This window comes from Aethalodelphis obliquidens, unplaced genomic scaffold, assembly GCF_003676395.1.
Source record: "Aethalodelphis obliquidens isolate GAN/ISIS:26980383/991018 unplaced genomic scaffold, ASM367639v1 scaffold70, whole genome shotgun sequence".
Classification (NCBI taxonomy): Eukaryota; Metazoa; Chordata; class Mammalia; order Artiodactyla; family Delphinidae; genus Aethalodelphis; species Aethalodelphis obliquidens.
This window is the reverse complement of record NW_020838014.1, coordinates 1,046,660-1,069,304: the sequence shown is the minus strand read 5'-3', so window position 1 is coordinate 1,069,304 and position 22,645 is coordinate 1,046,660. Positions and strand designations below refer to the sequence as shown.

The 22,645-nt window shown below is 35.5% G+C and overlaps 1 protein-coding gene across 15 annotated transcripts in view; it reads left to right on the top strand.

Annotated features, from left to right (window-relative positions):
* ST7L (suppression of tumorigenicity 7 like) overlaps positions 1 to 22,645 on the top strand; it is a 151,956-nt gene that overhangs the window by 20,724 nt on the left and 108,587 nt on the right. For 13 of the 15 annotated variants that reach the window (XR_003429573.1, XM_027091072.1, XM_027091064.1 and 10 more), the window contains exons 6-11: positions 603 to 681; positions 8,797 to 8,951; positions 10,423 to 10,520; positions 10,943 to 11,057; positions 13,277 to 13,349; positions 14,284 to 14,386. Coding sequence is in view for 14 of the 15 variants with exons in the window: in XM_027091072.1 (XP_026946873.1) it covers positions 603 to 681; positions 8,797 to 8,951; positions 10,423 to 10,520; positions 10,943 to 11,057; positions 13,277 to 13,349; positions 14,284 to 14,386 (623 nt within the window). In the remaining variant the exon portion in view is untranslated. The remainder of the gene's footprint in view (positions 1 to 602; positions 682 to 8,796; positions 8,952 to 10,422; positions 10,521 to 10,942; positions 11,058 to 13,276; positions 13,350 to 14,283; positions 14,387 to 22,645) is intronic. The other 2 variants (XM_027091069.1, XM_027091073.1) reach the window with 1 other exon arrangement.

Genomic DNA, 22,645 nt, shown 5'->3' with positions numbered 1-22,645 from the left:
AGTAAATGACAGCAAAACTAATATTGTTATTCCAGAGATATCCTAATTCAGGCTTTTCTTGACTCTTAGTAGAGACTGACATTTTCCATAAATATACAATAGTCTAAGTTAATTCCTTTTTACCCCCCTTTTTATACAAAATGCAAATTCAAACATTCTTCATGGATTGAATCATTGATTAAAAAAATACTGTGTTTTTTAAGTTTTTTTGTATATTTTTAACAGTTCCATAGAACCTTTTCAAGAGGATAAAGGAACTAGAATATTTCATAGATTATAATCTGATATCAATTTTAATATGCATTTAGATATATAAATGTTCATGTATAATGATGTAATTAACTTGATTAAGTACCATCTATGTTATTATTCATATAAATCAGAGAAATAATATTTTAATTTCCACTTTATGTGAAGCTTCCAAATTTAATGTAAATTTCTCATGAGGTTAATGTGAGCCATCACCCCAATTTCTTATTTCTTATGTTTAAGAACATGTTATTTAAATCTTTGTTTACTCTTCTAACTCATTCTTCATACGTTTTGCATGAGATACTTTATGTTTACCATATCATCTACTTTTTGAAATGTTTTTCCTACAGTTATGCAGAAGGCATGGAGGGAAAGAAATCCTCCAGCTCGAATCAAAGCAGCCTATCAAGCTTTAGAATTAAACAATGAGTAAGTTTGAAATATATGGAAAATAAGTTTGTTTTGAAGGAAACCCAGGCAAGTGATTTTGTTTCCTTTTTTCTGTTCCTAAGATACTTGGAGTCATTAATAGTCCCCTTTCTCTTTTTGTATACTAAAGACAAAATTTGCAGTGTTCATTGACATTTGTATTTTGCTTCTGAAATTGTAAACTTATCTATGCTTTTGAATAGAAATTATGCTAGAAATACTTTATAAAAAGGAGAATGCTGATCTGATTGGTGATAATACTTGATAATTAAAGAGTACTAAAATACTTAAGCCACCTGTTTTAATTTTGTTTTTCATTTAAGTCATTTATTTAAAGCATTCATTCAGTCCTGAGAACTGTAGTTGCTAGTAGGATTGGAGGCATGGGAAGGGAATTTGAAATAAGTAAAACATGGCTTTAATTCAATTTTTTTTAATGTTAGCAGCTTTATTTTATTTATTTATTTATTTTTTGCGATACGCGGGCCTCTCACCATTGTGGCCTCTCCCGTTGTGGAGCACAGGCTCCGGATGTGCAGGCTTAGCGGCCATGGCTCACGGGCCTAGCCACTCCGCGGCATGTGGGATCTTCCCGGACCGGGGCATGAACCCGTGTCCCCTGTATCGGCAGGCAGACTCTCAACCACTGCGCCACCAGGGAAGCCATACAGCAGCTTTATTTTTTTATAGCTCCTTTTATCAACTTTATATTTTGAAAAAACAAAATGTAGAATCATAAGTGAACTTAGGGGCTTCCCTGGAGGCTCAGTGGTTAAGAATCTGCCTGCCAGTGCAGGGAACAGAGGTTTGAACCCTGGTCTGGGAAGATCCCACATGCCGTGGAGCAACTAAGCCCGTGTACGACAACTACTGAGCCTGTGCTTTAGAGCCCGCGAGCCACAACTACTGAAGCCTGCGTGCCACAACTACTAGAGCCTGTGCTCTTCAACAAGAGAAGCCACTGCAATGATAAGCCCACGCACCGCAATGAAGAGTAGCCCCCGCTCACCACAACTAGAGAAAGCCCGCGTACAGCAACGAAGACCAAAGGCCGCCAAAAATAATAAATTAATTAAATAAATTAAAAAAAAAAAATAAGTGAACTTAATATTTAAATGGGACAGATCAATAAGTATTAATCTAATATTAAATAAGTGCCAAGAGTAAAAATGTGGCTCCAGTTGGGATTAATCAAGGAATGCCTCCTGAATAATGTGAACTTAGCATTGTCCCTGTACCCCTTCTTACTCCCCTACCACAGATATACTAATCCTTATTAATAAGACTTACCCAAGGTGGAACAAAACTGGCAGTGTAGGGAACTCAACAAGCAGTGAATGAATTTTATTGAAACTCTGAAAGCTAATCAGAGTTTATTGCAACCTGGAGAATGCTTAATCAGTTTAAAAAAATAGCTGAATTTCTGTAAGAGAGCTTTGTGGTGTTTTAACTTAACACTGACCCCATCCTCCACTCCCTAGGTCAGTGGCAGCCTTGAAGACAACAGTCTGCCTTCTGGGTATAATTCATACTATCAAAGGAAGCAGAACGGACCTTTTTCTCAAAGAATTATGGTTGTTTACTTTGACCCATCTGGTTTCTCTCTGAAGAACCAGCTCAAAGGGCTTGCCTATATTTTGGTTAATTCGAAACTCTCCCAGCACTGAAACAGCTACACTGTGGGGGCATTGTTGAAAATATTTAAAGGCAAATGTATTAGCCAGTGCTGCCAGGATCAAGGGATAACAACTAGGGCAAACAAGAGACAAACTAGAAAGCTTGGGAGGAAAGGCTGGGGAATGAGAAACTTTGGGAAATAAACGCTTTTAAAAACTTCCACATATTCCTGGGAATCTCAGAGGCTCCACACATGCCCAAAGTTGGGCACCTGCTCAGAAAAGATTTGAGAAGACCCTAAGCTCTCATGTGTGTCTGACTTTCAGGTTCTGCACAAACAGAAAGTGAAAGCTAAGGCAGAGTTGTAAACTGCCTGACGGAATGTTGAAGGTATGCCCCAATACACACACAGAACCTATCTGCAAAGACTTGCTTTTTGTTTTGTTTTTGGTTTCAGGTGTTTAGGGTAATCTCTGTGAAATCACTGACTAACCATTAAGCTAAAGGAGCAGACACTTCACTGGTCACTCATGACAGAATACAAACTTTACAAAATCAGTTCAGAAAAGTCACAACTGTAAGCAGCAACAGTAATCTCTGGAGAGGAGGGGAAATCTGATTTCTGGAGTTGCTAGATTATAATATTTAAAATTTCCAGTTTTCAACAAAAAAATTATAAGACATGCAAAGAAGCAAAATATGCCCTACACAGAGAAAAGAAGAAAATGAATAAAAACTGTCCTTGAGGAAGCCCAGACTTTGGACTTTCTAGACAAAAACTTTAAATCAACTATTTAAAATATGCTCAAAGAGGTAAAGGAAACCATGTATAAAGAACTAAAGGAAACCATGAAAATTATGTCTCACCATTAGAGAATGTCAGTAAAGAGGTAGAAATAATAAAAAAGAACTAAATAGAAATTCTAGAGTTGAAAAGTATAACTGAAATTTAAAATTTCCTGTAGAGGTTCAGCAGCAGATATGAACAGGCAGAAGAAGGAATCAGCAAACTTGATTTAGGTAAAAAATAAAAGAATGAAGGAAAGTGAACAGAGCCTAAGAAACCTGTGGGATGCTGTTAAACATACTTACCTGTGCATAATGGAGTCCCAGAAAGAGAGGGGAGAGAGCAAAAGGGGCAAAAAGACCATTTAAAGAAATAATGGCTGAAAAGATCCCAAATTTGATGAAAGATATGGATCTACACATCCAGGAAGCTCAATGTACCCCAAGTATGACATACTCAAAAGACATCCACAATGAGACACATTATAATCAAGCTTTTGAAAGCCAAAGATAAGGAGAGATGCCTGAAAGCAGCAAGAGAGAAGCAACTCATCACATATAAGTGATCCTGAAAAAGATTAAGAGCTGCTTTCTCATCAGAAACCATGTAAGGCAGTGGGGTAACATAGTCAAAGTTCAGAAAAACAAAACAAAACAAAACTGTCAGCTTAGGATTCTATGCCCAGCAACCCTGTCCTTCAAAATAAATGGAGAAATTAAGACATTCCCAGATAAACAAAAACAGAGTTCAGTGCTAGTAGGCTTGTCCTACAAGAAATGCTGCAAGGAGTCCTTCAGGCTGAAATAAAAGGATACTAGACAGTCTTGACTCCACACAAAACAATAAAGAATGCCAGTAAAAGTAACTACATAGGCAAATTAAAAAGTCAATATTAATTTTGGGGGCGTTTGCAGTTCTTTTTATCTATATGATTTAAAAGACAGCTATGTAAAACAGTCACTATAAATCTATGTTGATGGACATACAGTTTATAAAGTTGCAGTTTGTGACCATAACAACATAAGCAGTAGGGGGAAGAGCTATATAGGGGCAAAGTTTTGTATACTATTGAAACTAAATTAGTATTAATTCATACTAGATTGTTATAAGTTAAGATGTTAAATGTAATTGTTAACTGTTAACCACTAAGAAATAACAAAAAAAATGTGATAAGTAATAAGGGAATCAAAATGGTATACTAGAAGATATGTATCTAACGCAAAAGAAGACAATAATGCAGGAATTGAGAGCAAAAAAAAAAGGACATATAGAAAACAAATAGGAAAATGGCAGAAACAATTCCTTCCTTATCACTAAGTACTTAAACAGGTAAATAGATTAAACTCTTCAATTAAAAGGCATTGATTAGCAGAATAAATAGGAAAAAAAGGTAGTCCAACTATATGCTGTCTACAAGAGATTCTTTAGATACAAAGACACAAAGAAGTACAAAGTAAAAGTATGTAAAAAAGTATTCCATGCAAATAGTAATCAAAGAGAGCTGGAGTGGCTAAACTGGTATCAGACAAAATAGACTTTAAGACAAAAAGTTTTTACAAGACAAAGAATGGCATTATATAATGATAAAAGAGGTTCAATTCATCAAGGAGATATAATAGTTATAAACTTATATATGTCTAATAACAACTTATGAAGCAAAAACTGACAGACTTGAAGGGAGAAATAAAGAATTCAACAATAATAGTTGGAGACATCAACACCTTATTTTCAATATTGGATAGAATAACTAGACAAAAGATACACAAGGAAATAGAAGATTTGAACAACACTATAAAGCAACTGGACCTAACACATCTATATAACACTCTACCTAACAACATCCCAAGTGTACATGGAACATTCTCCAGGATACATCATAATTAGGATATAAACAATTGTCAATAAACTTAAAATGATTGAAATCATACAAACTATCCACCCTCACTACAGTGGAATGAAATTAGAAGTCAATAACAGAAGGAAATCTCGAATTTCACAATATTGGAATATGTGGAAATTAAACAACCAACTCTTTTTTTTTTTTTTTTTGCGGTACGTGGGCCTCTCACTGTTGTGGCCTCTCCCGTTGTGGAGCACAGGCTCCAGATGCGCAGGCTTAGCGGCCATGGCTCATGGGCCCAGCCACTCCGCGGCATGTGGGATCTTCCTGGACCAGGGCATGAACCCGTGTCCCCTGCATCGGCAGGTGGACTCTCAACCACTGCGCCACCAGGGAAGCCCAAACAACCAACTCTTAAACAACCAATGAGCCAAAGAAGAAATCACAAGATAAATTAGAAAAATACTTTGGAATGAGTGAAAATGAAGACATAACATACCAAAAAATTATGGAATACAGCAAAAGCTGTGAGTGATCAGAGGAAAATTTATAGCTGTAAATACCTTCATTAATAAAGAAGAAAGATCTCAAATCAAAAACTTAACTTTATACCTTAAGGAACTAGAAATGAAGAGCCAACTAAACTCCAAGCAGAAGGGAGGGAGTAATAAAGATTAGAGTGATATAAACAAAACAGAGAATAGAAAAACAATAGAATCAATGAAACTAAAGGTTGGGTATTTTTAAAAAGATCAACAAACTTGACAGACTTTAAGCTAGACTGACCAATTAAAAAAGAGAGAAACTCAGCTTACTTAAAATCAAGAATGAAACTGGGAACATTACTACTGACCTTAAAGAAATTAAAAATACTATAATAGAATACTATGAACAATTGTATGCCAAATTGGCTAACTTGGATGAAATGGCCAAACTCCCAGAAATGCACAAACTACCAAAACTGATTCAAGAAGAAAAGGAAAATCTGAATAGACCTATAACAAATGAAGAGATTAAATCAGTAATTTTAAAAATTCCAAACAAAGAAAGCTCAGGACTAGGTTGCTTCACCACTGAATTCTACCAAACTCTTAAAGAATTAACACCAGTCCTTCTCAAACTCTTCAAAGTAATAGAAGAGGAAGTAATTCTTCCTAACTTATTCTGTGAGGCCAGTATTACTCTCATACCAAAACCAAAGGAAGACATCATAAGAAACAAAAACTACAGACTAATATTCACTATGAATATAGATGCAGATATTCTCAACGAAATACTAGCAAACCAAATCTAGCAACAGATTAAAAGGATTATACACCATGACCAAGTGGGATTATCCCAGGAAGGCAAGGGTGGTTTAACATGTGAAAATCAGTCAGTGTAAGACATCACATTAACAGAACAAAGGACAAGACCCACACAATCATCTCTGTTGATGCTGAAAAAGTATTTGACAAAATCCAACACCATTTTATTATAAAAACAAATAAAGAATGTAAGAAAACTTCCTCAAACTGATAAAGGACGTCTATGAAAAACCTACAGCTAACTATGTACTTTAGACTGAAACTCTCAAAGCTTGCTAAGATCAAGAATAAGGCAAGAAAGTCTGCTCTTGCCACTTCTATTTATTATTTTTTTAATTAATTATTTATTTTTGGCTGCATTGGGTCTTTGTTGCTGTGTGCGGGCTTTCTCTAGTTATGGTGAGCAGGGGCAACTCTTCGTTTTGGTGTGTGGGCTTCTCATTGCAGTGGCTTCTCTTGTTGCAGAGCACAGGCTCTAGGCATGCGGGCTTCAGTAGTTGTGGCTTGCGGGTTCTAGAGCACAGGCTCAGTAGTTGTGGCACACAGGCTTAGTTGCTCTGCGGCATGTGGGATCTTCCCGGACCAGGGCTCGAACCCATGTCCCCTGCATTGGCAGGCGGATTCTTAACCACTGCACTACCAGGGAATCCCACCACCTCTATTTAACATTGCACTGGAGGTGCTAGCCAATGCACTTAGGCAAGAAGGGGGGAAAATGGCTTTCGTATGGGAGAGGAAGTAAAACTATCTCTCTTCACAGATGACATGATCTTATATATAGAAAACCTTAAAGAATCCACCAAAAAACTATTGGAGCTAATAAAAGAGTTCAGCAAAGTTGCAGGAGACAAGATCAACTTAAAATCAGTTGTTTTTTTTATATAGTAGCAATGAACAATCTGAAAAGGAAATTAAGAAAACAGTTCCATTTACAATAGCGTCAAAAATGTTAAAACACTTAAGAATAAATTTAACCAAGGAGGTGCAAGACTTGTACACTGAAAACTACAAAGTATTATCAAAAGAAGTTAAAGAAGGCCTAAATAATGGAAAGACATCTTGTGTTCATGGATTGGAAGACTTATTATTGTTAAGATATCAGTACTTCTCAAGTTGATCTACAAATTCTGTGCAGTCTCCATCAAAATTTCAATTGCCCGTTTTGCAGAAATGGACAAACTGATCCTAAAATATGGAATTACAGGAGACCTCCAGTAGCCAAAATAATCTTGAAAAAGAACAAAGTAGGAGGACTCACTTCCTGATTTCAAAACTTACTATGAACCTACAGTAATTAAATAATAAGAATAGCCATCTAATCTAGATGGAATCAAATTTAGAGTCCAGAAAAAAACCCATACATCTGTGGTCAATTGATTTTTGACAAGGGTGCCAAGACCATTCAGTGTGGGAAACAATAGTCTTTTCAGCAAATGGTAACAGCTAGATAACCACATACAAAAGTATGAAGTTAGACCCTTAACACACACCATACACAATTAATTAAAAATTAAAGACCTAAATTTAAGAGCTAAAACTATAAAACTCTTAGAAGAAAACATAGGAGCAAATTTTCATGACTGTCAATTTGGCAGTGGTTTCTTAGATATGACACCAAAAGTACAACCAAAAAAGGAAAATTAGATAGACTTCATCAAAATTAAAAGCTTTTGTGCATCAAAGGATACTGTCAAGAAAGTGAAAACGCAACCCACAGGATGAGAGAAAATATTTGCACGTCATATTTGATAAGGGTCTAGTTATCCAGAATATATAAAGAACTCTTACAACTCAATGACAGAAAGACAACCAATTAAAAATGGGCCAAGGACTTGAAATGTCTGTTTCTTCAAGGAAGACATACAAATGACCGAAAAATACATGAAAAGATGCTCAGTGTCATTCATCATAAGGGAAATGAAAAACACAATGACATACCCCTTCACAAGAGGCGTTTAACAGCAATAACAGAACAAAATAAAAACAAAAAATAGAAAGTGTTTTTGAAAAACCAAAATTTATTACCAAGTTTAAGCTCGTACTGCTCACCACACAACAGGCCAATAATCAAGAGATGAGTCGTTGGGCAAAGAATAACGACTTTATTCAGAAGGCCAGCAAACTGAGAAGATGGTGGGCTCATGCCCCAAAGAACCATCTTGCCTGAGTTGGAATTCAGTCTTCTTTTATACTAAAAGGGGAGGGAGTAAAGTCAAACATTTTCTGATTCCCATCAGCCTCCAGAGGGGATGTGTTAATTTCTTCCTCCCTGCAGTCATTCACAGGTGGGCCTGGTCAAGATGTTTCCTGTGAGCTAAACAGAAGTATATTAGCTTAATGCTCATTACCTGGGAGGCAGGGTTCTGAGAGATGGGTCATTATATATAATTTAAGCTTATAGGCAACATCCATATAGTGATTAATTTGTAATAGAATACAAATGTTCTTCCCTATTACAGAAAGTGTAGGGAAAGATACGGAAATGTGATGTAAAGGGACATACCCCAAAGAAAATACTTGTCTTACCATTTTACTTAAAATTGCCTTGCTTGCTTTCTTTATAGCTGTGCTACTGCATATGTTCTACTGGCTGAGGAAGAAGCAACAACTATTGTAGATGCTGAAAGGTTATTTAAACAGGCACTCAAGGCAGGAGAAACAATTTACAGGCGGTCACAACAGTGCCAGCACCAAAGTCCTCAGCATGAAGCTCAACTGAGTAAGTGAATTTGAACTAATTTTCCCCTTTTAGTTCCTGCAACTGCCTGTTTTATGTGTAAAACACAAAACAACAACAATTTAAAAAACTTAATACTTAAAAGTTAGCTACTTTTCATAAGAGATAACAAATCTATTCAAGTCAGCAAGACAGAAATGTATATTAGCTAGAGAATGCTTGTGGAAGGGAACAAATCTGTTCTGGTTATTGAGAGATGTGCTGCTCTGAAACTTAACAATTTATTTCATGTGAGAATTGGGCTGGTCATTGGAGAAACACAACTCAAAAGTATTCAAGATTCAAGAGAACCTTCTAGTGATGATAAGCAGCTATTACCTTTATCCTCACCCTTACCCAAGCAATAGTAGAGGTATATCATTTGGTTTGCTCTTCAGACAGTATATATCTCCATATAGTGCCAGGGAGTGGCCCTTCAGCACAAAACCAGCCTTACACTTGATATTGACTATTTCTTCGGTTGTTTTTTCTCCATGATGTGTTTGAGACCATATGGGCCATAGCAACTGAGGTCCTTTCTTTCCACTCTCAGGCATACTCTCCCAGTTGTGATCGAGACACTTTTACCAAAGATGTTAGAATCTGTAATGCTGCTGCTTCCTGCTATTTTGTGTGGCCAGAGGGCTTTAGTTTCATGATTTTGGCAGATAATGGGCAATAAATTGAAATATGTTTATATAATGCATTATCTCCTGGAGTTAAGTTCTCAATCTTTTGTTTGTGTAAATTAAAATTAGGATAATGTTTTCTCTCTAAACTAAATATTGATGTATATAGTATGTTTCGTTAATGCGTGTTGTTATAACACACAACTGTGGGAATATGTAATTTTGCAGTCTGGAACTAATGAAACTACATCTGTAAAAAAGTCATGCCATTTGTCCTTGTATAATCTCAGATATAGTTATGAGATAGTTCCAGAAATATTTGTTAGCCCTTTCTAGAAGTAGTTTGTTAGTTACTTGCTGTTGACCAAAAATTTATGCTAGCATGGAAATTTTGTTTTGAATATCTTTTGTTTGTCAGCTAAGGTAATAGAGAATATTAAAATAGTAGATTGTTTATGCAGAAACTTAATAATGTTATTTCTTCCTATTAATGTATGTCTTTTAATAGTAAAATCTACTTGCCAAGTATACACAAATTACTTTATATATACTGTACTCAGATTACTTAATGTTAGAGGCAAAAGTAATTCTCTCTCTGTATATTTTTTAAGATTTTAGTATAAAAAACTTCAAACATCTATAAAAATAGAGCAGTATAATGAACCTTCGTTCATTGTCCATCACCCAAATTCAACTATTATTAATATTCTTCCATTCTGACACAATTTAATTTTAATTGAACCTCCCAAGGTAAGCAAATAAAATTAACAGGTAATATGTTAATGAAGTAGCAGGTCATAATATAAAAGTGATAGTTTTGTGTCATTTGTTGTTTTTCTAAATAGGGAGAGATACCAATGTACTGGTGTATATTAAAAGAAGACTGGCAATGTGTGCAAGAAAATTAGGAAGAATAAGAGAAGCAGTAAAAATAATGAGAGATGTAAGTAAATTTGATGACTCAACCTTTATCTTTATTCCTTCAAAAACAGAATGTGTTTTAAGTTGCCAGTTAAGTTAATGCAGAATCACTATGTGTTTTCCTTTTTTTTTTTCTAACATTGATTGATTGATTGGCCATGCTGCCCAGCTTGCGGGGTCTTAGTTCCTTGACCAGGGATCGAACCCCGGGCCCCAGCAGAGAAAATGCCGAATCCTAACCACTGGACCGCCAAGAAATTCCCCAGAATCACTGTTTTTTTTAATTGATAGTTTTATAACAAGATATTTATTTAATATACATAGATTTCTTAGAGGTTGAGTCTCCACAGTTTTAAGAAACAAAAGAATTTCTACCTCAGTGAATTTGATTCAGCTCTGAGTTCCTTTTGTATAATTTTAATCTTTTTTCTTTTTAATATACAGTTGATGAAAGAATTTCCCCCTCTTACCATGTTGAACATCCATGAAAATCTCCTAGAATCACTTTTAGAATTACAGGCCTATGCAGATGTCCAAGCAGTTCTAGCAAAATATGATGGTGAGTGATAATTCTCTTAGTTAATAGCATGGTTAAAGTATTTTTTTTTCTATTAAGTAATCATAAATGTGATCCTACTCTGGTATTTCTGTGATTTTCTCTTTGCATTCTTACCAGTCAGTATCTAGTATCTGTGGATATAAGTTGCTATTAAGTATCCTCTTTATCAGTACTTTTGGTAGCAAAAGTCTGCAAGGAGGAACTTTCCTTCTCTCAAGATGTATTCATTTTTTTATTGAGCGCCTAATGTGAGTGAGGCGCTTGGAATACAGTGGTGAATAAGAAGACATGGACTTAGCCCTCGTAGAATTTACCGTTTAGTGGAACATACAGACAAATGAATAGTAGTTATATTGAGGCATAGCGTGTTAGGTGAGGTAATAGAAAAGTATGGGGTGCTATGCACTTCATTTGTTTTGGAGTGGCAGGGAAGGCTAACAGAAGTTGCTTAGAGTATATATAAGAGTAACTCAGAATAACATTTTACGATGCTTTTTAGTTACAAAGTATAATTTATTATCTCATCTGATCCTTATAACAATCTTGTGAGGTGGTAGGACAAGTACAATATTTTTACTGTTTCCGGTTAGTAAATAAGAAAACTGGAGTAGAAGAAGGTTAAGTGCTTGGGTAAGGTCTTCTAGCCAGTAAGTGGCAAGCTTGAACTTAAACTTAGGTATTCCATTTGTTTGTTTACTAGTCTCCCAACAGTAAGTAAGAAGTCAATATATGTTGGCTATTTTTATTATTATACGATAACAGTTCCAGTTTACCACAAATGGATTTGGGAGAATTTTTGAGAAGCATAGCCTTTCTCCTCATTCTGAGTAAGGCATCAGCTTTTAACCCCAAGCTGGAAACATCCTAACTAGCATAATATTTCTGGTCATATCTTTCACTGTATTAGAACACATTTAAGTCACTTATTCACACTCTCCTGTTGTAAGCTCCTACCCATTAGCTTGGGAATCTCCATGACTTGGAAAGTTTGAAATTTGTTACACTTGGAAAGAGAAGTTTATTTCTTTTAAACATCTGGAATTCTTAGGAAGTGCTTTAGAGTAGTATAGGCTCATGGAGAAATTTGTGAGAAATTCTTTCCATATGTTACTTATCAGATGCATGGCCTGCTTATAATACTTATGATGAACAAGCTTAGGGACTGAATATGAAAAATCAGATAGGACCTATTCATTAAAAATAAAATAAAACTAGCAACTTGGATATGCTTCTGTGTTTTCAGTTATTTTTATGAGTCCCGTTTTCACCCTTCTAGAATCCTGAAAAAGTTAAAAGCAAGTTTACTTCTTTAGTTCTCCATTTGCTGGTATAACTCTGGAATCTGGAAAGAGAGTTCTGTAGTCTTACTCTGCCAATAACATTATTTTGGTCATTCTTTAAGAAAGAACTCATATAATTAATTTTATTGTAGTTCTCAATTTCTTTTTATTTTATAAAAAATCATCTTTTAAGAAAATGTAGAAAATGCAAAAACATCAGAAGAAGAAAAAAATGAAAACCACCCATGATTATATCACCTGGACTTAACTACTATTAATTTTTTTAACATTTATTTATTATTTATTTAGGCTGTGCCGGGTCTTAGTCGCGGCATGTGGGATCTGCATTGTGTCACGCAGGATCTTTAGTTGTGGCATGCGGGCTTCTTAGTTGCAGCACGTGCACTCTTAGTTGCGGCAAGCTTGTGGGATCTAGTTCCCCAACCAGGGATTGAACCCAGGCCCCCTACATTGGGAGTGCAGAGTCTTACCCACTGGGCCACCAGGGAAGTCCTGTTAATTTTTTTTTTTCTTAATCTTAGTTTTTCTCTGTGAATAGGTGGAGTTTTTACATAGTTCTATCTATACAATGGCTTTTTCCTTGGATAGTATTATTATAAGCAGCTTCTTATAAGCATTTGTTGAGTACTTTTTACCATTGTATGAGGGCTTTCACAGACATGGTTTAATTTAATCTCTGCTAGAAAAGTACCATTTCTCTATTTTGGGAAAACTGAGGTTAAAGAAGTTGTGCTAGTTCAAGGATGCATAGCTGGTAAATAGTAGAATCAAGATTCAGACTCAGGTTTTCCAATTATATGTCCATGTGCTTTTACTACTATATTATATCCGTTGAATTTGAACTATGAATTATTCTTATTAGAAATTGTCTTAAGATATTTTTGTGATTCTTACCCAAATTAAAAATTATTATTATAGATATAAGCCTTCCAAAGTCAGCAGCCATCTGTTATACAGCAGCACTATTGAAGACAAGGACTGTTTCAGATAAGTAAGTAGTTATGAAAACTATAATAGTTTAGAAAGACTGCTAAACTCAATATTGTTTTTCATCCACTGACTTTAAACAATGCTTTTTTTTCCCTACTTCCTGCTGAATAACCCTTGATCTTATGGGGCTTAGAAGCTTCTTACTATGTGTAGTGGAAAGAGCAAGGTTTTTAGAGCTAAGTGAACTTGGATTCAAATTCAAAGTCTACAGCATACCAGCTATGGAACTTTGGTCAAGTTAATCAGTGTGAGTTTCTTTATTATCTGTAAAATGAGAATAATAATACTGTAGGGTGGTTGTGTGAGGATTATATGTGTTAAATGCCCAAAGCAATGCTAGATAGAAAGTATATCCAGTACATAGTAGCTATGATGGTAATTGTAAGATATGTGGTAGGGAAATAGGTTTCATGTTACCTGTTTTGAGATTATAATTCTGCGTTATTCTGATTTCCTTGTATTTTTGGCTGTCCTTAATGAATTTCTCTTTATTGCACAGGTAAGTTATTCAGAAACCAACCAAATGGCAACTGCTTTCTTTCACCTTAGATTACTGTGGCTTGATATGAATTAGAATGGACTGTTCACAGTCTGTGAACAGTGAAAATTTGATAAGAATGTACTTCTATTTCATGAGATTCTCTAGATGTCCCTGTGTGGCATTTCTTATTTTATTACTTTGCCCAAAGTGTGTCTTTAATGGACTTCTGAAGGTTTTCTTCACGTTAACTTGAATATTTCCATTTCTTATGCTGCCTTCCTTTATATGTTGAACCAAAGGCTTTACTTTTATGTTTAGTAGCCATTTGGCTTTGACTTTAGCCATCACCAGAAACCTCTGATTTAGGGTGCTAAATTACGATCTCAGTTAATTAATTGATTAAAATACTTATTTATTTAAATATTTATTTCTTCATTTTGTGGTTTTCTTACAGATTTTCTCCAGAAACAGCCTCCAGAAGAGGGTTAAGCACAGCAGAAATTAATGCTGTGGAAGCAATTCATAGAGCTGTGGAATTTAATCCTCATGTTCCAAAAGTAAGAAACTTTATGATAGAAATACTACTTTTATTTAAGTTAATCAAATTGGTAACAGTGTATAGACCAAAGTTTGGGTCTCCATAATTTGAGGCAGAATTGTTTTAGTCTGCTATATTTTGATGCTTAGTGTTTACCCTAAAGGGGATGTTAAAAAGAATTTAGAAAGGTGGATAGGAGCAGTATTTCAGTATAGGCTTTATAATTGCTGTCAAAATAAAATTTGATGTACAATATGTTCACTTAGCTGTTCCTTTTACTATAGTTATAGAGAAGAAATAAAATGGCTTGGTCCTAATAAAAGATCATTCATATTTCAGATCATTAAATCAAATATCCTGTTACTATAAAAGCTATTTACATCTAGACAGATGCTTTTGAATGAGGGCTGGGTAGACAAAGACTGAAGACAAATAGATTAAAATAATCAGTGTTAGGAAACAGATGTGAAAGTTCCCAGAAAAACTGCTGAGTTGATGTTTATTTAGTCCCAGATGAACTGTACTCATCTCATTTGTCTTAATATTGTACACCTTGCAGACATACAGATCATTGGTTAATCTTCGTGTGTTATAACCCAAGATGAAATTTTGGATTTTAAAAACAATGCCCCAAGTTAGGGAGTATAGAGTATTCAAGAATATGCCTTTATTTAAAAGAGTAATTGTAACTGTTGATTCCAGTATAATATGTTAGTGGAATTTGGAAACTAGTAAACATTAAAGGATTAACCTCTAAAAAATAATCTCGAAGAAATGCAAGTTGTAAGTCTGTTAGAGTAAGTAAAGACAGAGTCAAGAATATTACTGAAATCTAAGGATGAGAGTCAACAAATATTTATGCCATTCTCTCATTAAGTGAAACTGGTCCCATAAATTTCAATAAAAATTTTAGTGTGAATTATAATACATATACAGCAAAGTGTAAAAAACAGAAATGTGTATCTTAATGATTTATTATAAAGCAAATGAGTGGAAACTACCACTGAGGTCAAGAAACAACATTGTCAGCCCCCAGAAACCCACCTGCCCTTTCCCAATTACAACTTCCTCCCTCCTGCCTAAACTTAACCACCATTCTGACATTAATTATGTTTATTAATTATGTTTTTCCTTCTTTTCTTATAATTTTAGTCTATACTTTTCCTTTATTGCTGGCTTTATAAAACAGGTTAAGGAATTGTCCCTCTTTTATCATTCTCTGGAATAATTTGTGTAAAAATTAGAATTATTTCTGCCTTCAGTGATTGGAAGAATTTGCTGATAAAGCTGTCTGATTTTGGATTTTTCTTTGTGAGAAGAATTTTCATTACAAATTTCATATCTTTAATAGTTTAATTACAAATTCAATTTTTTTAACCATTCTATAACTATTCACATTTCTTGTTTCTTCTTGTGTTAGCTTTTGGTAAGTTGTATTTTTCTAGGAATTTATTACATCAAAAATTTCAAATTTATTTGCATAAAGATTTCATAAAATCCTTTTATTAGCTTGTTAATATGTGCAGAATCAGTTGTAACATCCATTTTTTAATTCATAACACTGGCTACCTTTCTTTTTGGCCCTCTATTGGATTCCTCAGGGATTTATCAATTTTATTAGTCTTTGTGAAGAACCAACCTCTGGCTTTGTTGATCTTCTCTACTGTTTGTTTTCTGGTTCATTCATTTCTGCTCTTTACAGCCTTCTTTCAACTTTCTTTGGCCCCATTTTTTTTTAATTCTTGTATCTTCTTTTTTTTTTAATTAATTATTTTTGGCTGTGTTGGGTCTTCGTTGCTGCGTGCGGGTTTTCTCTAGATTGGCGAGTGGGGGCTACTCTTCGTTGCAGTGTGCGGGCTTCTCATTGCAGTGGCTTCTCTTGTTGCAGAGCACAGGCTCTACGTGCACGGGCTTCAGTAGCTGTGGCACGTGGGCTCAGTAGTTGTGGCTCGCAGGCTCTAGAGCACAGGCTCAGTAGTTGTGGCACATGGGCTTAGTTGCTCTGTGGCATGTGGGATCTTCCTGGACCAGGGCACGAACCTGTGTCCCCTGCTCTGGCAGGCGGATTCTTAACCACTGAACCACCAGGGAAGTCCCTCTTGTATCTTCTTATAAGGTATTTAACTCATTAATTTTTAATGTTTCTTCTTCTAACATATCCATTTAAGTCTATAAACCTTTCTCTAAGTACAATTTTAACTGCATACTATAGCATTATTTTTTTTATAATTTAGTTCAAAAATATTTTCTAATTTCCACTATTACTTCCTCTTTGATTTAGAGGTATATTTATTCCATTTAGATATGTATTTCTTAATTTTAAAACATATGAAAATTATCTTTTTATCAATAATTTCTGATGTAATTGCATTGTGGCCAGAGAACATACACTGTGTGATTTCACCCCTTTGAAACATTTTTTAATTCTTGAATTTCTATTTATTTTTCACATCTCTCGTATTATTTATAGGTTTGAATTCTCTGCCAAAAGTTTAAATATAATCTGTTATCTCTTTGAAAATAAAGTAGTTATCTTAAAGTCTTTCTCTGATAATCCCAATATCTAGATCGTCCCTGTTTCTGTTTTTAACATCTGTTTTTTTCTGCTGCATCATGTTCATATCGTCTTTTCTCTTATGCCTGATTTTCTTTCGCTATGTGCCAGATATTTTATTTGAAAAATTGTAGAAATAGCTTAAAATCTCAGATAATATTATATTCCTTCATAGAGGATTTTCCTTGCCCTTAGATGCCTGGAAGAAGCATTGGTAGGACAGGATCACCTTAATTCAGTTTCAGGGATTGAAATTTTCTGGTCTACCCGGATGACTTGAAACTGGACTGCAGTCCATGAAAGTTTCAGTTTATTTCTGGTTCACCCTTATTCCTAAGATGCAGCTTTCAGAGTCCCAGTCCAATCCTGAGGGTTTTGCCAGGCTCTCACTCTTGACAGGACTTGGACTTCAACTTTTGTTCCAGTAGCCTTACGAAACTGGCAAAAATACTGAACAGCCTCCTAGCTATCTTTTCCAGAATTGTCAAATGTCCCTATAGTGAAAGAAGCCCCAGGTGTGGCTTACTTCTCTGCTTTCTGCCGTCTTTAGACTGTGGCCTGGTAATTCTCTACCCTTTGTTAATTATCTGATGTATTTGATTCAATTTTTTAAAATCGACAGCTTTTCTAGCTGTCTGGGAGGGTTCATCTGAGTTACCCAGTCTTCCGTTACTGGAAGCAGAGGTCTAAAAATACTTGTATATGAAATGCTCTGCTCTCTCTTGCTGCAGAGTGGTTAAGAGAACGGATTCAGCAACTAAACTGCCTACATTTGAATTCTGGCTCCACTACTTCCTAGCTGTATTACCTTGGACAAGTTACTTAACTTCTCTAGACTTGAGTTTCCTCATGTGTAAGCTGGGGATAATATTCCCTACCTCTTAGAGTTGTTATTAAGATTAAATGAGTGCATATCTTTAAAGTGCTTAGAAGAGTACCTAACACGTAGTAAGCTTTACAGAAGTGGTTGTTATTGTTAGTACCCAGGATGGGGTGGAAATCTGTTCCTTGTGTGAGAAGATAAGCAGCAGTTATTAATCAGAACTATTCAAATTAAATACACCATTGATATCTAAAAAATTTATTTAATTCCCACTCAAAATAACAAAATCGGGATTGTCTGTTCCCTGTGGTTGTTCTTTTCTGCTTTAAAAACCCTCTTACGTAAAATGTATTCTCAGCAGTAACAATTCTTTTTTTTTTTTAACATCTTTATTGGAGTATAATTACTTTACAATGGTTTGTTAGTTTCTGCTTTATAACAAAGTGAATCAGCTATACATATACATATATATATATATCCCCATATCCCCTCCCTCTTGCATCTCCCTCCCACCCTCCCTATCCCATCCCTGTAGGTGGTTGCAAAGCACAGAGCTGATCTCCTTGTGCTATGCAGCTGCTTCCCACTAGCTATGTATTTTACATTTGGTAGTGTATATATGTCCATGCCACTCTCACTTCATTGCAGCTTACCCTTCCCCCTCCCAGTGTCCTCAAGTCCATTCTCTACGTCTGCATTTTTATTCCTGTTCTGCCCCTAGGTTCTTCAGAACCATTTTTTTTTAGATTCCATATATATGTGTTAGCATACAGTATTTGTTTTTCTCTTGCTGACTTACTTCACTCTATGACAGACTCTAGGTCCATCCACCTCACTACAAATAACTCAATTTCGTTCCTTTTTATGGCTGAGTAATAGTCCATTGTATATGTGTGCCACATCTTCTTTACCCATTCATCTGTCGATGGACACTTAGGTTGCTTCCATGTCCTGGCTATTGTAAATAGAGCTGCAGTGAACATTGTGGTATATGACTTTTTTTGAATTATGGTTTTCTCAGGGTATATGCCCAGTAGTGGGATTGCTGGGTTGTATGGTAGTTCTGTTTTTAGTTTTTTAAGGAACCTCCGTACTCTTCTCCATAGTGGCTGTATCAATTTACATTTCCACCAGCAGTGCAAGAGTGTTCCCTTTTCTCCACACCCTCTCCAGCATTTATTGTTTCTAGATTTTTTGATGATGGCCATTCTGACCAGTGTGAGATGATATCTCATTGTAGTTTTGATTTGCATTTCTCTAATGATTAGTGATGTTGATCATCCTTTCATGTGTTTGTTGGCAATCTGTATATCTTCTTTGGAGAAATGTCTATTTAGGTCTTCGGCCCATTTTTGGATAGGGTTATTTGTTTTTTTTGATATTGAGCTGCATGAGCTGCTTGTGTATTTTGGAGATTAGTCCTTTGTCAGTTTCAGCAGTAACAATTCTGATGGTGTACATTGTGCATTGGTTTTCAAAACTACTGCCAGAGCCACCATGGGTGAGGGGAGGGTAGCGGAAATCCCAGGCATTGCCCAAATTATAAAATTAAATTGTTGGATATGTAATATATATTAACCTTCATATTGAATCTGTCTAAATAATCTATGATGCTTTTAGTGATACTTCTTTTGAGTTTAAAAACCTACACACACATATAGTGAAATACGCCAAAATACTTCTGAGAGAAATTAAAGAAGACCTAAATAAATGGAGATATATACCATGTTTGTGGATTAGAAGACTAATTATTGTTAAGATCTCTCCAAATTGATCTGTAGATTAAATGCAATTCCTATTAAAATCCTAGTAGACTTGTTTGTAAAAACTGACAAGCTTGGGCTTCCCTGGTGGTGCAGTGGTTGAGAGTCCACCTGCCGATGCAGGGGACATGAGTTCGTGCCCCGGTCTGGGAAGATCCCACATGCCGCAGAGTGGCTGGGCCTGTGAGCCATGACCGCTGAGCCTGCGCGTCTGGAGCCTGCGCTCTGCAACGGAAGAGGCCACAACAATGAGAGGCCCGCGTACCACAAAAAAAAACCCAAAAAAACAAAACAAAAAAACTGACAAGCTCATTCTAAAATTTATATGGAAATGCAAAGGATCTAGAATAGCCAAAACCGTTTTGAGAAAGAACAGTAAGGTTAGAGGGACTTATACTACCCAATTTCAAGACATTTTTAAAGCTACAGTAATTAAGATAATATAATATTGGCATGAAGGTTGAAATGTAGATCAATGAAAGACAATAGAGAATCCTGAAATAAACTCACATAATTTTGGTCAGTTGATTTTCAACAAGAGTTCCAATGCAATTCAATGGGGAAAGGATAATCTTTTCAACAGATGGTGCTGGGAAAATCAGGCATCTATGTGAAAAACAAACAAACAACCTAGACCCTCTCCTCATGCCAAATAAAAAATTAACTCAAAATGGATCAAAGATCTAAATGTAAGAGGTAAAATTATAAAAATTGTAGAAGGAAACAGAACCTGGGTTAGGCAAAGATTTCTTCAAAAGCATGATCAATTAAAAAAAACCTGATAGATTGGACTTCTTAAAATGTTTGCTCTTCAAAAGTTATCACTAACAAAATGGAAAGATAAGCCAAATGACTGCAAGTCATTTATCTCTTAAAGTTTGGTATCCAGAACTTATAAAGAACTTTTATAACTCAGTAATAATAGGACAAACAACTCACTTCATCAAAGAAGGTTTATGAATTAGCTATCAAAGAAGGCACATGAAAAGATACTCAGCATCATTAGTCATTGGGAAAACAAATTAGAACCACAGTGTGATACTACTTTATATCCACTAGAATGGCTATACTCACATAGACTTACAATATCAGGTGTTGGCAAGAATGTAGAGAAAATGCATATATTGCTGCCAGGCATTTAAAATAGTATAGCTACTTTGGAAAACAGTTGTGTAGTTAAACATATACTTACCATATGATCCATCAATTCCATTCCTAGATATTTACCCAAGAGCAATGAAAACGTATGCCTATACAAAGACTTGTATGAAAGTGTTCATAGCAATATTATTCACAATAGCAAATAATTTGAAACAGTCCAAAGATAGGTGAATGAATAAATAAGTGGTGATATATCCACATAATGGAACACTTCTTAGCACTAAAAAGGAACGAAGTATAAGTACATGCAACAACATAAATGAACCTCAAATACTTTATGCCAAGTGCAAGAAACCAGACACAAAAGACAATATATTGGGGACTTCCTTGGTGGCGCAGTGCCAGTGCAGGGGATATGGGTTTGAGCCCTGGTCCGGGAAGATCCCACATGCTGCGGAGCAGCTAAACCCGTGCGCCACAACTACTGAGCCTGCGCTCTAGAGCCTGTGAGCCACAACTACTGAAGTCCGTGTGCCTAGAGCCCATGCTTTGCAACAAAGAGAAGCCACTGCAATGTGAAGCCTGCGCACTGCAACAAAGAATAGCCCCAGCTTGCCACTAGAGAAAGCCCACGTGCAGCAACGAAGACCCAACACAGCCAAAAATTAAATTAAAAAAAAAAAAGACAACATATTGGGGACTGCCCTAGTGGCGCAGTTGTTAAGACTCTGTGCTCCCAATGCAGGGGGCCCAGGTTCAATCCCTGGCCAGGGAACTAGATCCCATACGCATGCTGCAACTAAGAGTTTGCATGCCACAACTAAGGAGCCGGCAAGTCGCAACTAAGGAGCCCACCTGACGCAACTAAAGGAGCCCACCTGCCACAACTAAGACCTGGCACAACCAAATAACTAAATAAATATTAAAAAAAATAAATTATCATCAGTACTTACAGTTGAGCCAAGGAGTGTATTATATTTCCTTAAAAAAAAGACAGCATATTGTATGATTCCATTTATATGAAATTTATGAAATAGGTAAAACTATAGACACAAAAGGCAGATCAGTGGTTCCCTGGGGCTGTGGGTAGGAGTGGAGATTGACTTCAAACAGGCATGAGGGAACTTTTTATGGTGATGGTTGCACAACTGTATAAATTTAGTAAAAATCATTGAACTGTATACTTAAAATGGTAAATTTTGTGATATATAAAGTATACGTCAGTAAAACTGTAAAATATGTTATTTAATTAAATATAAATTTAATAAGTATGTAATATGTATATACTGCAATATTTGAAAATCATTTTTAGCACCAGTAAAGCCTTGCCTGAAAAAAAATCATTTTTATTTATAGGTAGAAATTTGTATATTTTTTCCCCTTACCTAAATACCAAAACCAGTTGACAATTCAGCTCTATCAGAATATCCAACTGAGTAGAATGGCTCTGTAACCTTACGTTATTGTTTGTGGATAGGCAGTTTAAGCTGGGTGTTACCAAACAGGTTAAAAATTAAGGTTTTAGGGGGGAAATTTTATGCTCCAACAATTTGGATAATATCCCACTTAAATAACATTAGTGTTATATGAATTGGAAGAGCGCTGGAATTTGTGGCTGTTTTTGCAAGTGATGAAGTATGTACAGATATTCTCTCCCCTCTCTCTTCTATTATAGTCTCTATCTGTGATTCTCTCAGCTGGAGCCAGCAAACATAAAGGGCTTTAGGGGTTTTCTTCCTCAGACTTCAACAATGTGTCATGATAACTTACTTAACCTAATGAACAGTGACACTTAAATATATATATATATTTTTAAATCTTCTTTTATTCTTATAAATTTATTATGCAAATTTTCAAATGTTCTATGAATCTTACCAGTAAAATGACAAATTGTAAAGCTGTTTTAGCAGGAACTATTTTGGCTACTTTCCACATAACTACAACAGAAATGGCTATAGGTCTAGAGCTGTGCAATTTGTTAAAGCTGGAAGCCATTAGAAGTGCAGTAGAAAAAGATCACATAAATCTCTTCAGGCT